The following is a 16,484-nucleotide window of genomic DNA, read 5'->3' on the forward strand; positions in this document are numbered from 1 at the left end:
ATGAGCTTTCTCCTCCCTAACAAACCAAAGCTTATCTAGAAGACTACTACTGAACAATAAACACACTACAGAATCCCATAAGCATGCTAGACAGTTTATAAACAAGTACAAAAGCAAGGCTGAAATTCCAGCTTTTTAAGTCAGTAGAACTGCTGCTACTCATACTTCAGCGGCACCTTGATTTAAACCAGGTTCTCCACTTCTAACTACTTAAAGTAGACCCCACCATGTTCCCTTCACACATCCACACCTTTGGTTTGTATGGCTGTGCTGTTTTGATGAAGTGATTATGGCGCATTTTTTCTTTCTTGTCTGCCCTGTTACCAAAAGGCTCATGGCTTTTACACATCTGAGGAGTAGTATTTGAAGGATTTCGCCCAGATCGCTGCAAGAAGAATAAGGGGTCAGGGTTTCGTTTGGTTTCTTTACTCTTAACTATTAAGCATTACAGAATAATCTGTTCATATCTAGATACATAGTTGAGCAATTAAACAGTTACTGTGCAACTGAAACAGTGAGGAACTTACATAACAACAACCACCAGAATTTCTACTAGATGTTTAACAAGTTCTTTGTTTGTTATGTTTTGGTTTTTTAAGAAATCACAAAGTAAACAGCTCCATTTGTTGTTTTACAAGAAGCCAAGATATCTGCAGCCCAAGCCTGGTGAATCTGCATGTTTAGTGCCCATTCTTCCCTATGAGCAGGGATAGTGGAAATAACAAAGAAGGAATTTTGATGTGTTAGAATAAGAAGGAGAAGAACAAAACTTTTTGTTTATCCTCAACACCAAAACAGCTACCAGCTGCCCTCATAGGCGTTACTATTACCAGTAAATTGACAAGAGCAAAACAGTACAGATTCAATTTTTCTCCAAAATAAATAGGTTTTTTTAACTGAGAATACATGAATCAGAATGTGCTGTTATCCAACTGTCACATACCCGATTATTCCCGCTGAGACTATTGTATATCGCTCTAAAACGTTTTCTTGTATACGTGCATCTATAGGTTCCTCCCATCAGATATTCAATAACCAGTCCCACATCAATCAGGTTGATTTTATATCCTGGGGGAAGATTTCCCTGGGAAGACAAAAGGCATTTTTAGTTTTCCTAATTATAATCTTAAACTTGCTTAGAGTGTTTCTACGTCTTACAACATGGCTCTAAATAAAAAACAAATTAAAACCTTAAAAAAAAAAAAAATCTATATGGCTCCATATTTATGAGTTTCAAAAAATAACAGGTGATAGTTTCTTTTTTTGCATGCTCTCCCCTAGTAGAGTTGATGTTCATCTGAGGAGGGGTTCACAACAGGGAGGGATGGGGGACTGGGGGATAGGACACAACAGACAACATTTTTTGTCTATTGTCTTAACAGCCAAAATTACTCCTAGCTGGGAGTACCAGCTTTCAATCCCCTCAAGAAGGAAAACAATCATAAGTAAGATGAAAAAAAACAACACTCATTGGGTTTAAACACCTTTCTGGCATTAGAGCACTAAGGATGCAACAGTAAATATTGTAAAGAACAGAATGCTTGCAGAGATATCTTATTACTTACAATAAAACCTGATAAACCCAAGATTAAATTAACAGTGAAACTTGCGAAATTATTAAAAAAAACCCCAACAAAACAGCAACAAAAAAAAAAAAAAACAACCAACACAACTTTGGTAGTTTGACAGATTTTAACTTTTTGTACAAATTTTTTTTACAAATTTTTACATTACAGCATTACCTGTTTGACATCCCGAACAAGATGAAAGAGTGTTGGGTTAGTCGGGCCTTGTTTCTTTATGATAAAAGAAAAAGAAAGCAGGGGGAAATTTGGAATGAGAAATTAAGAGTGCAATTACAACATGAGAAGATTACAGTAGAAGCCAAATATTTTTGCATGTTGGCTCAAAAAAAAAACCCAAAAACCCAACCCAAAAAACTCCTAGTTTTCAAACAGTAGCCATCAAATAAATGCAAATATTTTATACAACTGTATTAGCTACAGACTATTTCCTTTTCTGTTGCATTTTATTTCCGTTTTAATTTGAGACATAATTAATACATCCATAGTTTGTCCACAGAGGGGGAAAAAACCCCCACCAGAATGCAAACAGCAACATGATGGGGTTTTAATATTATTAAAAAATGTAATATTATAGAGACAAGTTTTAACAAACAAACACTTTAATTTACAGGAACACACTGAGACTGATATTCACGTTTACAGTGTTTCGGGATTCAAAGCAAAAACTCCCTTGATTTTTAGATTTTTAGTCTGAATATTCCCTCTTCTTACCAAAGTGGATTTTTCTTCCTTCTCTGATTTCCTGCGAGTTCATGAACTGTTACACTTTTTGACATATGGTTACTCTAGCTCTCACACAGAACTCAATCAAAAGCACATCAAGTGTGCAAAAGCAACACCATAACTGGTTAATTAAAAATACAAAGCAAAAGCTGATCACATGGACTCCCTTACAGACCTTTGTTAACTAAAGAATACTTTCTTTTCTCCCTTTTTTTTTTTTCTTCAAAAGCGGATAATGAGAATGTTAATGTAAGCCTGAGTCCCATTTGTGTACTACTCACATTAAGCATCTAACAGGACAAAACAAACAACCTTCCATCAAAATTTGCTAATGTTACACAAAACTACCTTAAAATACTTAAATCAAGACCTACAGCAACAATTTTTTTCCTACGTAATATTTATAACTCTGCAGGTTCACAACAAACTATTTTTACAACTATTATGATCATATGATTATATCATTCTGCTATAGACAGAATTCATCTTATGAAGCCATAACAATACTATCTATAGACCTTATATTTTGTGCACAGGTTTCACCCATCTGACTTTCTCTTGTTCTCTTCCCCACTGTGATTTACATATTTCATATGCTCCACAACAAGGCTGCAATTTTGCTTTAGTATCCATCCCCAACATCAAAGACAGATGAACATCCTGCTGACAAACTACATTTGTGGTACCATTTCTGGAGAGCCAGAAAGCAGCTGTGGCATTACAAAGCAGCTGTAGCATTACAAAACATTCAGACAACACACACTTCCCATCTCTAACCTCATATGAAGGAGCCTTCCCTACTAACACTCCATGGCTTTCAGACTGGTGCACACTAAGCAACTAAAAAGCTGTTCTAAAAGTAGCCTTAAAAAGCAATTATTCACTTACTGTATTATAAAGTTCTTCCAGCCTGGGAATTGTAAGAAATTTGTGCATGCTTACTCCATTTTCAATCAGAAGTTTCACAAATGCAACTCTATCCATCACAAGGGCATCTAACATAGCCTGTTCCAGAGAGCCAACCTAAAACAAATAAATAACAAAGTAGAGCCTGGAGAGAACCAGTGAAACGGGGCATCACAAAAGTAAGTGTACTTAGATTACACTAACAAGATCAACCTCATTAACTTACAGGGATGGGGAAAACTTGTATGCCAAGAACTATAAAGATGCCATCCTTGGTTCAGAAAAACCCTGAACTTAAATTACAGAATGAGAGAGTCTTCTGAAGATTTAATCAGCAAGTTTTATATTCTTCCTATTGGCATCTCCTACTGATACAGTACGCAGGACTAAGGAGACATTTGGTTTAACATAGTTAAGATGTTCTCATAGCTTGATACTGGATAAAACACAAATACATAAAATACGTAAAGCCCAATTTGCTTCAGGGACAAATGCTCAGAACCATTATTGCTATCAACAAACCTTATAGTATGTACTTTTGACTCCACACTCATGTAAGATTGTTTTATTTTTACAGTAGTATGGGAAAAAGGCAAAATGCACAATGTAGTTTTTAAACTAATTTGTAGACTACAAGAAACAGGCATTTTGTCCTCCCCTTCAAAAGACATTGCAGTGCTGCCAACAGTGCATTTTGCTAGATGTTCTTAAGAACTTCCTATGACCATGCAACTGTAAGGAAGAAAAGAGCATCTGACCAACGTGCATTCAACTTCCACCTTTTGCAATATCTTTTCTCCCCTAGTTATTCAGAACACTTAGCACATTTCAAAAATTTTGGACCATTTTCAATACACAGTAACAAAAGAGCTGCAGGACTGTGCAGTATGCAAGAACTACTGTCCTCAAAATAAGTGTGTCAGTATTCTGCAGCCTCTCTCTACAAAAGTAAAAAGATTCATTCTTTACAGTAAACTGAGTTTCTCTCTTTTAGAAAATACCATTGTGCTTAAACCCTACCATTACATACCAGCCATTGCTGCCCATAAACAAAAACATGATTTTTGGCTATGTCAACTCTATCCCACGCAAGTGTAAGAACAAGCTGGTCAAATGCAGATGCATTCGTGCCTTAAGAAGCAAAAACAAGGAGAGAAAACGAAATTAATTAAAGTGCAAGACAACAAACATTCTTTTTTCCTAAAAAGGCCAAATCAAGCAATCCATCACAAAGCTATACAGTACATTTTATCATTTATGACACAGTAGGGTATTATTCAAAGTGAAAACATAGTAGATAATTATTTGCTTTAAAACTAAACATTTCTACAGAATATAGTATTTTATAAATACTCCATTATATAAACACTAAACAATAGCTCTTAAAATTAGAAGTCTCACCTTTTAACAATGCTGTAAGTATTGCAACATCAATGTCCTGATGTTCGTCTGACCCAATATGAAAAACTGTGATCTGTCCAAAAGAGTAAAAAGGGGGAAACATATTTTTAAAGTTATTTTCAAGCAAAGGTGACTGGCTCTAGTCTTTTATGTCAGGAACTAAAACACATTAATAAGTCACCTTATCTTCAATGCAATTTAAGCTCATGCCTGATTTAAACTTAGCTTTAGAGTGCACTCATTTTTTTTCGACTGCATGCCACACAAGACAATCCTTTACGAGAAAAAGCGTAACAGAAACCCTTGACACTCTTCAACCAATTTGAATTTCTTTTCCACTAAATTACAATTTTCTATTGTCTATAAACACCACACGGTACTCTTCACACATCCAGTTCATTCTAGATTATGAGATTAACCTGACAGCAAACATAACATGACAATTTTAAACCTCAAAACAGCACAACATGATGTCCAAATGAAACACCAGTACCTGAACTCAGGCTACATATAGAGCTCTATAAAGTGCTTTTGCTTTAAAAAATACATTTTTTTTAAAGGGGGAAAAAAAAGGAAAAAAACAAATCCCAGCCTTTTCAAAAATCAAAGCAAGAAAAAAAAAAAAAAGGACAGCAACCCAAATACAAAATACATACACATTATAAACAAACTATAATCCTGCCTATGAAAACAAGCAGGCTTGGAAACAACAACTTCAGATTACCAGAAATAATGGCAAGAATTAAGTCTCTCAGCCATGAGATGAAGTATACATGAAAACTGTATTTGTCTATCTTTTACACCTGGAAGATCCACTATGTCCAGGAAGGATTTTTTTAATGACTCTTGATCATACACAACACTGAAACAAAATTTAGTATTATACCCACAAATGCATGCACCTTGCATAAAAAAATGACGGCAAGATCTACTTACAAGTTCTTTTTTTTTCATGCATTCCAGCAGTGTCTGAAACAAGTGAACTGCTTCACTCTGACCAAAGTTAAATGTCTTTTTGATGGTTGAAATGATTTCAGGCTCAGCACCCTCAGGAACATTCCTGAGATTGCAACAAACAAACAAACAGGAAAACACATTGTTATACATGAACAGTAAGAACAACACCACATGTAACTAGTTGCAACATGTCCATTCAAAGTCCTTGGTATCTGTAAGCTTATTACCGTGGCAAAAATCTTGGGTAACCTTTAGACACAAATACAAGTTGCTCAATCTACAACTATCTACTTACTACCTCAGAGAAGTAACTCGGCTTCTTTGCCTTTCCTTCCCATACCCAGTTCTGGGATAGTCTCAGCTAAAATATATTGACACAAAATATTAAGTACTCACTCCTCTGATGAATATGACCTGCTTCTGATCTTACTATGGACAAAGCTGTTCGGTTTACTGCTACATTAGATCCCTGCCTCTTGGCTCTAAGGCAACCCCTGCAATAAGGACCCAATACGTTTAAGGATTTATGCAAGTCTCACAACTAAGTATATAGCACTAAGTATTGTGGAGCCTAATCAAATCCCTTTTATTATTTGAAACTACGCTTAAAACAGACAACCGTTTCCTACACTAAACAGAAGCCTGCAAAAAAATCCAGCTTTAAGACTACTCAAAGAAACAATATAGAAACCCTTTCTGATCCTGTGCTAGTTTTGGCTTGGGTGGAGTTAATTTCCTTGGTAGTAGCTGGTGTGGGGCTGTGTTCTGGATCTGTGCTGGAAACAGTGTTGATAACACAGGGATGTTCTCTACTACTGAGCAGTGCTTACACAGCGAAGACCTTTTCTGCTCCTCACACCACCCTGCCAACAAGTAGGCTGGGGGTGCACAAGAAATTAGGGGAGGACACAGCCAGGACAGCTGACCCCAACTGATCAAAGAGATATTCTGTACTATCTGATGTTGTGCTCACCATGTAAAGCCATAGGAAGGAGGAGGAAGGGGCAGGATGTTCAGAATGATGGTGTTTGGAGCCCTGCTTTCCTGGAGATGGCTGAACACCTGCCTGATGAGGGGAAGTGGTGAATGAATTCCTTGTTTTGCTTTGCTTGCATGTGTGGTTTTACCTATTTAACTGTCTCTATCTCAACCCACCAGTTGTCTCACTTTTCCCCTTCCGATTCTCTTCCACATTCCACTGGTGGGGAAGTGAGCAAACAGCTGGGGTTAAACCAGGACAGATCCCTTTTCAGGAAAGTTACAACAGCAACCTGTGTGAAACCTGTACAATGCAACAGCAACCTGTGTGAAAATACTTCCATTGAATGTAGTCAAGCGGTATCTTCAACTAGGTTGGTAACATACCACTCTATGTTAGTTATTCTCGCACCTCTGGAAGGTCTAATCTGACTTGTGTTGAGTAACACTCTGTTGTGTGCACTTAAGAGTCACATTTATCATTTAAGTTACTGTGGCTTAGTTAAAACTTGAAACAGGACATTTAAACTGACAGTTGGGTCCTCTAGTTACAATGGTGTAACAAAACCATTGCACATAACTGAAGATACACAACAGATGTTTCCCCTAATTTAGGATACAGGTGTGTAGACTTTTCCTACCCTTTTTGTAGTATTGCTCAAGCAAGAACATGCTATAGAATTTGGCACAACTGATACAAAGCATGTGGGAGGAACCTAGAACTGTAAGTCTTGGTCTTTAGCCAGAGCTATTATTGCAGCCAACCTAGAAAGCTGCATCACAGGCAAGGTTACACTCTCTGCTTTTAGCCTTTGGCCTTCCGCAGAAAAAGCACTTGTATGAATTCATTCAGCAATGGTCTCAAAACCCATCTGCATATGACTGATAGTTTATATTTAGATAGGACTTACCCTCCCTCCTCAGTTTGCTTGTGAACATATGCCAATATATCTGCAGCTCTACCAGTTCCTTCACATACTACCACTGGCACTGGAGGACTTTCTTGAAGGAAGTCTAAAACCGTGAGTATGACATTGGGGCCACCTTCAAATACAAGTGCCACCACAGGCACACCTTGGCCAATTCCTATAAAGTTGCAAGTAAATAACAAAAAACAATGTTACAAGTATATAGGGAATGCTAAGATTGATTTTACACAGTTGATAAATCAAGTATCCCCTTTTATTGACAAAAATTACAATGCTGCCTGCCAGATGTTTTAGCTGGTGCTAATGCAGAGTTTCAAGCACCACTGTTTATACTTTGGGCTGAGGAGAAAGCACTGCAAAGAAGCTGATCAATACAATGGAGTACAGTCTGCAAAACAGAAGGGATTATTCATAGATATTCATATTCCTGAAGTAATGCAGAAAAGTGAACATTTTTCTTTAAGGAACTCCCCTTATACCTTCCCCCCAAACAGTTTCCAAAGACGACAACATGTATACAATTTGCACTGTCACATGGAAACCCTCTACTGACAGGGAATATTGCAAAAGCATTCCTAGAAGAGAAAAAACATAATTGTTCCATAATTGGGAACACACAAAGTCACAGTTTCTTTGCACAAAGATGTTTTACAAACTCAATTGCCCTACTGTGAAACTGCAAGTCAGTGTCAAAACCACGAATCAAACAGACCAGTCAATCCTGACAACATACTAACAACTCAAGCAATGTATATTTGCTTTATCAAAGCAAAAATTGACACCTTCATTCAAAAGAACCCTCCTCACTGGTCCCAGAGAAATCTTAAACCTACCAGCAATATCCAGGGTCCAAAGCAGCAGCTGAAATTTGTAAATAATCACTCAGACTTGAAAAAATAAAAGACCTATTTTTCTATTTCCTCATTCAGGCGTTTGGTGGAAGTATCTTCTTCATTAAAACATAGTAAAATTCAGCCCTCAGGCATCAGAATTACTTACTTGCATGGATCCGTTGCAAATTAATAGTTTTTTCCAGTTCTCTCCGCAATTTAACTTCTGCTCCATACTTTCCAACTGTTCCATCATCCACCAGAATGAAATGGGAATGGAGGTTATTTAGGACATTCAGTTTACTTAATGGGTTTAACAAGGTTTGATATGGAGCAACCACCTAGAGTATAAGCATACAACAATGTTCTTAACTTGTAAAGATTCATGTTTGTTTCTGTGAAACTTCACCTTTTTGGTGGCTTAACAAGAAACATATATAAGCATGCCTTGGATCAGGACACACCAAGAGTTGCAGGTCTTAACTTCGTGCAGGAAAGCAGGTAACAATCAAAAGGATTCTGTTCTGAAGAATAACACGAAATATCCTCTGAAAAGATGTCTTTAGAGAAAACCTATGTCTGCTTTTTCCCCTAAAGCAGCATTGAAGACTCTGCATCAAATTTTTTTTAACTTCTCATCCTATGCAAATGTGAATTCTCTGTAATACATAAGCATTTTTGTGACTGGATTCAGTAATATTAGAGGGGGAGGGAAGAAGGATTAAGTACTTGAGAACAAGCTCCTCCTCTAGTGCATTTGCATTTTGCAACTTGTTTACACTCATCTTGCATAACTCTCAGATGTCAATGTATCCTCATAGCAATTATTCCAATGATGCAGAGCAAGTGAAAACATACGCTTGAGCAGATTTGTCAAAAAATAAGTCAGGTAAATCGTTATTTCAATTAGGTAATTTATCCTTACATCTCTTCCAACAAGGTCGTTTCTGTTTTCAATCACTCCCCATGGAGCAATCCCAATAGTGCAAATCTTTCGAGATGATCTGGAAGCATGTTCTCTTAAAGCATCACCAACATGTTTTGCAACACCTGTTTGTGCACAAACAGATTTCAGTGTATTGAATGCCGCATCTTATTAAGAAATACAACATTTTACTGGTTAACTGGGCCTTTAAGGATCTGGGAACTTACTTGACACAACATCAAGGAAAAAGCACCATACCACATCTACTAGAAGGAAACAAAGTACCGATACTATGTATCAGTAATTCAACAAAATAAACATGAGCCAACTGAGAACTAAACAGCCTCCAGTACATTACTGTACTTGGTTTAATTGTGTTAAGTTTCTTCTCTTGCAGTTTAAAAACCAAACGACCCCCCCAAACCAAACAAAAAATGCCACAAACCCCCAACCTTTCACCTTTGTGCTGTTTCTCTTTACAAGACAAAACAGCAGTGCACTTCCAACTATAGGTGTTCAAAATGCATTATTTTAATTTCACTTGACCAAACACACACAAATTTACTCTGCTTTAAGATGAAGCTATGCAGCCATTAAAACTTTGGCTCATATAAACTGTCGTCCAGTGAACTGCACACATTCATTGGTACTTCTTTACCTGTGTTCACTCCTCCAGTTATAATCCAGGCTCCTGTTGTTACTGCAGCTTTAATGAGACCTTTGCCAAGCAACTGTTTGATGCGTGGGTGAAGTTCAAATTTCTGCATGCCCCCATGTACAGATATAACAAGCTTCGGCAACTCCATCTGCCATTCTTTAAGCATAAGTTGCAGAATAGCTTCAGGCTTCGTGTCATACGACAATCGCACATACTGAAGGCACAAAAAGAGTGTTAAAAGGTTCTTAAATCATCACAAAATCAGTGCATAAAAAAAAAGAACCAGGATTTCAGGATATAGTATCCTGTTCCTGATAATGGAAATGTAATTCAGATCCTCAAAACACGGCAGCAATAAATGAACAAGTGCAGAATTAAGGACAAGCCAGCTAACAGTTCCGAAAGCAAGTTTTTTGAACAGGAATGACTACAGAAAGATTACGTTACTCCATCCTACTGGCACAGTGACCTAGAAAAATAAGGCTTCATGAAAGCACTGGATGCTCTCTCAATTAGATAAAATCCAGAAATATTTCTAAAAGTTAAGCCACATGCTGGGGAGAAGCTTGCATGTCCCCTGCAAAAAGTTTTACAGAAAGACAGTTGCTTGCTTTTTCTTCCCTATTCCTGGTGGGAAGGAAAACTACATCCTTTACCAGGAAACTTCAAAACTAGCATATTTTTAACTCACTGTGTTTAACAGTGGAAGATTAAGTAGATGGATGATCAGTTAAAAATAATGCTGCATCTTTGATACAAGCTGTTCAATAGAGGAGGGGACATCACATAAAAATTGAGCCCTACTTGAATCTAGTTCTAACTAAAAACAGTCACTATTCCAATAAACAGGTTTGAGCAACCCCACTAGCACCCTGCAGAAGCACAGAAATTAGTACAGGCAGCTTGCTGTTTCTGTACTGCTAGAAAAGGATTTGCAGTAATTTTAAGCTATATTAAGCATACAAAGAACTCATACATTGCTATGATGAACATGAAATAACTCTGTGAAGAGTCCTCTTCACAGAGACGATCTGACCTAGAGGGCTGGACCATCCTTCAGGACTCTGCTGGCTGCATGAAGAACGCAGCTCCCTCACTCAAGCACTCCGGTTTTGCCATAGGAACCACACTGTAGTAACCCCCCTTGCAGCTTACAATGGCATAAGCATTAAATTATTTCTACAACTAGAAATCTTTTATAAAACGGTTGTGGAGAATGAGTCAGAATTTCCAGTTGTCTGTGAATTGAGAGTTGGTTTCCAAAGCTCCGATTTATTGATATGGTTTTTTTAACTAAGTCTTCTCCCAAAAATCTTAATTACTCTGATCAGCACAATCATGCTTTAATCATCTTGACCATGACTACCAAAGAAGCATATTCCACATTTGCCCAAAATTTTAAATTATTTTTCAGAGTTTGAAAATGATGAAGGTTAAGATAGCAGATGTCACTTAACACATGCTACAAAAATTTAATAGTAGGAAGCGAGCAGCACAGATGAGTAAGCTCTATTTTCATGAAGTTTGAAACAGCGACACTAAATTCTTAATGTAATGTTTTGCTGAAGTGCTTATAAATTCTTATCACCATTTGCAATTCGAGGGTAAGCCTGTACATGAATACAACTAATCCTGATAGACCCAAGCAACTTGTTATGAAAAATGAATATTTTAAAATGGAAATTGAAAAGACTTCACATCACAATAAAAAAAATACTAGAAGAGGCTACTAGCTTGTCACAATATGGCTGATGTTTTCAGCCTTCAATTTCAATGAAATTGAATGAAGCATACACCACCTCTATCAACATGTTTAGAGTAAGAAAATAGCAAACGTCATACATGCCTTAGCCCTGTAAGAATGAGAGCCACCTTGAAAGTTGATGACACCATAAGCATCAGTAGAGGTCTGTTCTGTATGTTTTTCCACTGACCATTCTTCTACTTCCTGATTATAGTTTTCAGCCAGCTTCACATCGGAGTATTTCATAGCAAGACTTGCAGTAAAACAAGCATGTTGTCTGACCAAGCGACCGCAACAGCACCTGCACCCAACCATATCATTTAGAATACTTGAGTAATTGCTATTATTAGAAAAAAAGAGAGAATAACTTCTTTCATCTATAAAAGATACATCAAATTTAGAAAGCAAGGATTCTAACTATTATATAAAACTTTTTTTCCAGAGCAGGCCTTGTTGCCATATTTATAGCAAGAATTCATTACAATAATTATTATGTATTGAAGTTCACTGAGATAGCAAGTTGAAGGCCAGGTGAATCATTCTTTTTAAGCCAGATTATATATATAACATTTATAAATCTGTGATCTACTTATTGCAGACAGTTCTTTATTAATTAATTGCATTTGGTTTATATCTAACCTTTCACTGACTTGTCATTCGCAATATTGACCAAAACTTTTAAAAACCCTATTAAAGTGCTTATTTAATGGAAAAAAAAATACTCATAAATATTGTCATTACAAAGGACTCTTACCTGACAAGCTGCTGACAGATCTGACATCCTGGAAGGCATCTGTAAGAAATATTTAAAGATACGCATAAACTTCAGGTTCAGTATTAAGAGGGGACACAATACACAACCACTCACACCACTTCATGCACTTACACAAAGTTTACTGAACAAAAGCAATGTGCAGTAAATGGAAAACTTGCTGCCCAAGTTCACCCATGTTTAACCTGGTAACTTTATTGTACATAACTACAGTATACTTGGCAACTAAAAACGCATGAACATGCAAAAACTTCAATCCTGAGACTTCAGATGGGCTTTCCAGCTTTGAACCATTAATATCAGAAGCCCAGGAATATTTGTGACTGGATTATCTGCAGTACTCCAACTGAAACATTTTGCTAGATGCTGAGAAGTTACTTACAAACCAGCATTTTCTTGGACTCAAGCTATACATTGTTGAATCTGTTCTACAAACTGATCCTTCCAATACACATCTAAGTTGAACTGCTTGTGTGGGAAGGTTATTTTTCAGTTTCATTTACAGAAAGAGATATATTTGAACAAACCTTATAAAGTAATGTCTTCATATAAAGTCTAAATAACATTTCTACCCTCTTCCATCTTAAACATTTTCCATGTTTTCCTGCTGTCAATTTTCCTAACATTTAAAATTAACATAGCAGAGAAATTTATACCACCATTTTCTGTAATTTTCATAAGCAGGAGAAAACTAATTATGGTTAAGAGTTAGTATGTGAAAGCATATAAATAGAGATATCACACAGTAGTCTTAAACTGTTTCCAGACTTCAAGCATAATCAGTTTTTTAATTTTGTCCCCTACAGAAATAACACTGCTATTAATCATCTACATTTTTAGTACGGAACTGTAGTTTTAACTCTAACAAAGGTACCAATCAACAAAACATACCAAATATTCCTGTCTACGGCTGATTCATTTACACATAATTCATGAACAATGGTAAGCGATTCTTAGAAATCAAAGGACAAAATCTGATGGGAAAGTTGTAAAGTCCACTGTATGCTACAAATGGGTTAAACTAAAAAGGCAAGTGCTGAAGATCATTTTGTTGCTTGTGGAAATTCTAACAGCTTCCTAATTACTTTGTTTGCATTTACAAATTTTCCATGTCCTACAATCATGGCTATAAATTCTAACAGCTTCTAATGTCACATGGTTTCAAGGAATGTGGTGAATTATTTACAATAAGTAAAATTCTACAGCATTTACTCTGTTCTTTTTCTGCCTAAAACCAAACTTAATAAAAAACTACCCTGCCCTAACAGAACAAAAGATATTTGTAACTTTTTTTTTTTTGTGAAAAAGAAGTTTTCTAAAGTTCAGGATAAAAAAGGTTCAAATATACGAAGCTAAAAAGAAAAAAAGCTGAAATGAAATCCCTAACGACAATAGCGAACAGTTCGGGAAGACAAAACTGCTTTAAAATACAAATTTTGAATCTATTTATATCTATTTGAATCTATTTTCAATTTCATTTTATTGAATCTGTGACACCAAATTCAATCATTGCACAGGAACTCTCAAATTATACCTGTAACACTTACTGATGGTAAACTCTACCAGTATTACTACTATCACTAAAGACAGTACTTCATACAGATAAAGTAATTAGTCCAAAAATCTATTATACACTCTCTTTACAATACCGACTTTTTTAAGTTTTAAAGAGCAGGAATGGAATGGGTTCTTGAATAATTTCTCATTTACCTGTGGGGGTCTTTTGAACTTGGTATAATATACACACACTCCCTCTTCGTGAAAGTATTTTCTATCCAGGATTTCTGGGACTGAAAAATACAAAGTGTAGAAGAGCTATAAAATACAAATCACAGAACTCTGCAATGAAAAATGCTTTTTAAGGAAAAAAGAATTAGAGTATGAGAGCTTTTTTAAGGATGAAGGTAATTAGTGTCTAACATAAAGAACTTATATTGCCATTTAATGTTTTGCTGTCTCTCAAAAACCAACAAAACCATATGACGCCATGAAAGTATCTCACTGCTTAAAAGCTGAAACATCATTATTTGAGTTATACATAAATCCCTTAAAATCCAAAACAGTATTTTTCAAAGTTAACACTTAAATGACAAAAATCTGCAATATACAAATAAAGATGTAAAATCAGTTAAATTTTTAAAAATTGACTGCACTACACTGAGATCACAGTAATCTCAGCTATTTACCTCTTTGATAAGTAAAATCTTCATCTTGAAATTGCTGCTACGGAAGTTTTCTAACAACACTGGCAATCTTTTCTAGTAGCAATAAATAGGCCATAACCTCTGCTCTCCATCAGGAAACTTTTAATTTCCATAAACAAATCTAATTAGAATCCCTATGCTGTGTTTTAAGCTGAAACTTGAAAGACGTTCCAAAACATGAAATTAAGGATGTTTACTTCTTCAAATGCTTACTTATGCGAATAGCTGGATATAATTTCATTTCAGTTGCTTTAAACAACCACTAACATTATCTGATACAATAATTTCAGGATTACATGCTAAACAATATCATAATGCACAACGCCTATGTCACATTTCAGCAATACATTGGTAAAGCAACTCTGATATGATTTTTAATAATTAAAATTACAAAAAAAATCTTGGAATGCCAATTTGCACCTTGTGCAATATTGCTTTAAATCCTTATTAATGTTACAGGAAAATTTATTTGTTGCTAACAGCACATCCTGTTCTACATTTACATTTTACCTTTAAAAAAGTCTGAGAAATTTCATACCTGTTATATTTTACAAGGGGGAAAAAAAAAAAAAAGCTATCTGAACAGAGGTCTGTGCAAGCCATGAAGAAATCAAGATCATTTCCTTTTTTCAGATCTACTCTAACAAAAGATTCGGTAACAATGGATGGGGTTTTACTCATTGCAATTTCAAAATCAGTTTAAGATAATACAGAGAAATTTTTACAAGTAAGAATGTAGCAGCTACTTTTAATTCAGGTCCCTGGAAAACTGTTCCTTAACTGCCCACCCTCTCTCAAAACCTTTCCCAGACTCAGCAGATCTTTCCTACATTATTCATCATGATCTCCCTCCAGTATTTTTAGTGAACTTTGACTATGAATCTGTCAAGACATCAACAAACTACTGCTTCAGTTTGTGTCTTCACATTAAGACAGCCACCAGTCTATTCCAAAGAGGATGGAAAGTTGCAGAGGACAGGTGCTTGTGCTTCCCAAGAGAGAAAGAAGGGTAGGAGAAAGGAAGGTGCACAACCGACAGGGAAGAATGGTGTGGAAGAGGAGCTATAAACAACAGAATGAGCACTCACACCATATATTTTACATTTAAATTAGTATTTTAAACACCTGAAATAAATAGCCAAAGCCATTGTTCGCTGCTGCCCTACCTCCTTCCCCTATACATAGGACAGAAAAGCATTGCAAAGGAGACCAAAAAGAAGGCTGAGCAAGGGAAAAGTAGGATATTGGATGTTATATGCAAACACAGTATTATGCATTTATTCCCTCTTTTTTTTTTTTTTTTTGTTTGTGTGGTTTTGGGGTTGGGTTTTTTTTTTCTTCCTTCTCCTTTGGAGCAGAAGATTGAAGTGAGTGACTATAAAGAGACTTGTGAAACAGAAGATCTATTCTTCTGCTGTCATCAAAATTCTTCTCTAACCTTGCAGTCCTCAGGTAAAAATGAAGCAGCACATCACTTTATTTGAAGATCAGCAGTGTTATAAAAATAAACTTGATATACCTGTATGTATACATTTATATACGTATATCATACTACACATAAAAATACACATGTAGTCAGTAGTCCAAATTTTTAACTTCTTCCTCTCCTAGTGTTTTTTTAACACTACTAAGCCTTAGCCTTTGTGACACAAATCTCAACTCTGGAAGCTGCTTTCTGCTTAGCTGAGTGTCCTCACTGTTTACCTGGGTATGTATTTTTATACTTCATTTTCTAAGACTGAGGTCCAGCATAGATCATTACTTTAACATTGCAGTAGTTTAAACTTACATATGAACTTTACAGATCCTCCAGAACATAAAAAGATGAAGAAGAGTAATTCAGTATTTAAAAGTTCTAGCCAGCTGGCTAA

At 36.0% G+C, this 16,484-nt stretch overlaps 1 protein-coding gene across 1 annotated transcript in view; it reads right to left on the bottom strand.

Annotated features, from left to right (window-relative positions):
- The window catches only part of TRPM7 (transient receptor potential cation channel subfamily M member 7), a 61,540-nt gene that overhangs the window by 25,182 nt on the left and 19,874 nt on the right, over nt 1-16,484 (bottom strand). The window contains exons 2-15 of the mRNA XM_065688823.1: nt 14,120-14,199; nt 12,392-12,430; nt 11,740-11,938; nt 9,894-10,107; nt 9,236-9,360; nt 8,480-8,651; nt 7,463-7,637; nt 5,553-5,676; nt 4,617-4,689; nt 4,246-4,346; nt 3,198-3,332; nt 1,743-1,796; nt 944-1,084; nt 251-385 (exon numbers count right to left, since the gene is read on the bottom strand). Of these exons, the coding sequence (XP_065544895.1) occupies nt 251-385; nt 944-1,084; nt 1,743-1,796; nt 3,198-3,332; nt 4,246-4,346; nt 4,617-4,689; nt 5,553-5,676; nt 7,463-7,637; nt 8,480-8,651; nt 9,236-9,360; nt 9,894-10,107; nt 11,740-11,938; nt 12,392-12,430; nt 14,120-14,199 (1,767 nt within the window). The remainder of the gene's footprint in view (nt 1-250; nt 386-943; nt 1,085-1,742; nt 1,797-3,197; nt 3,333-4,245; nt 4,347-4,616; nt 4,690-5,552; nt 5,677-7,462; nt 7,638-8,479; nt 8,652-9,235; nt 9,361-9,893; nt 10,108-11,739; nt 11,939-12,391; nt 12,431-14,119; nt 14,200-16,484) is intronic.

The sequence above is a fragment of the Lathamus discolor genome, chromosome 8 (genome assembly GCF_037157495.1).
Source record: "Lathamus discolor isolate bLatDis1 chromosome 8, bLatDis1.hap1, whole genome shotgun sequence".
In the NCBI taxonomy this organism is placed as follows: domain Eukaryota; kingdom Metazoa; phylum Chordata; class Aves; order Psittaciformes; family Psittacidae; genus Lathamus; species Lathamus discolor.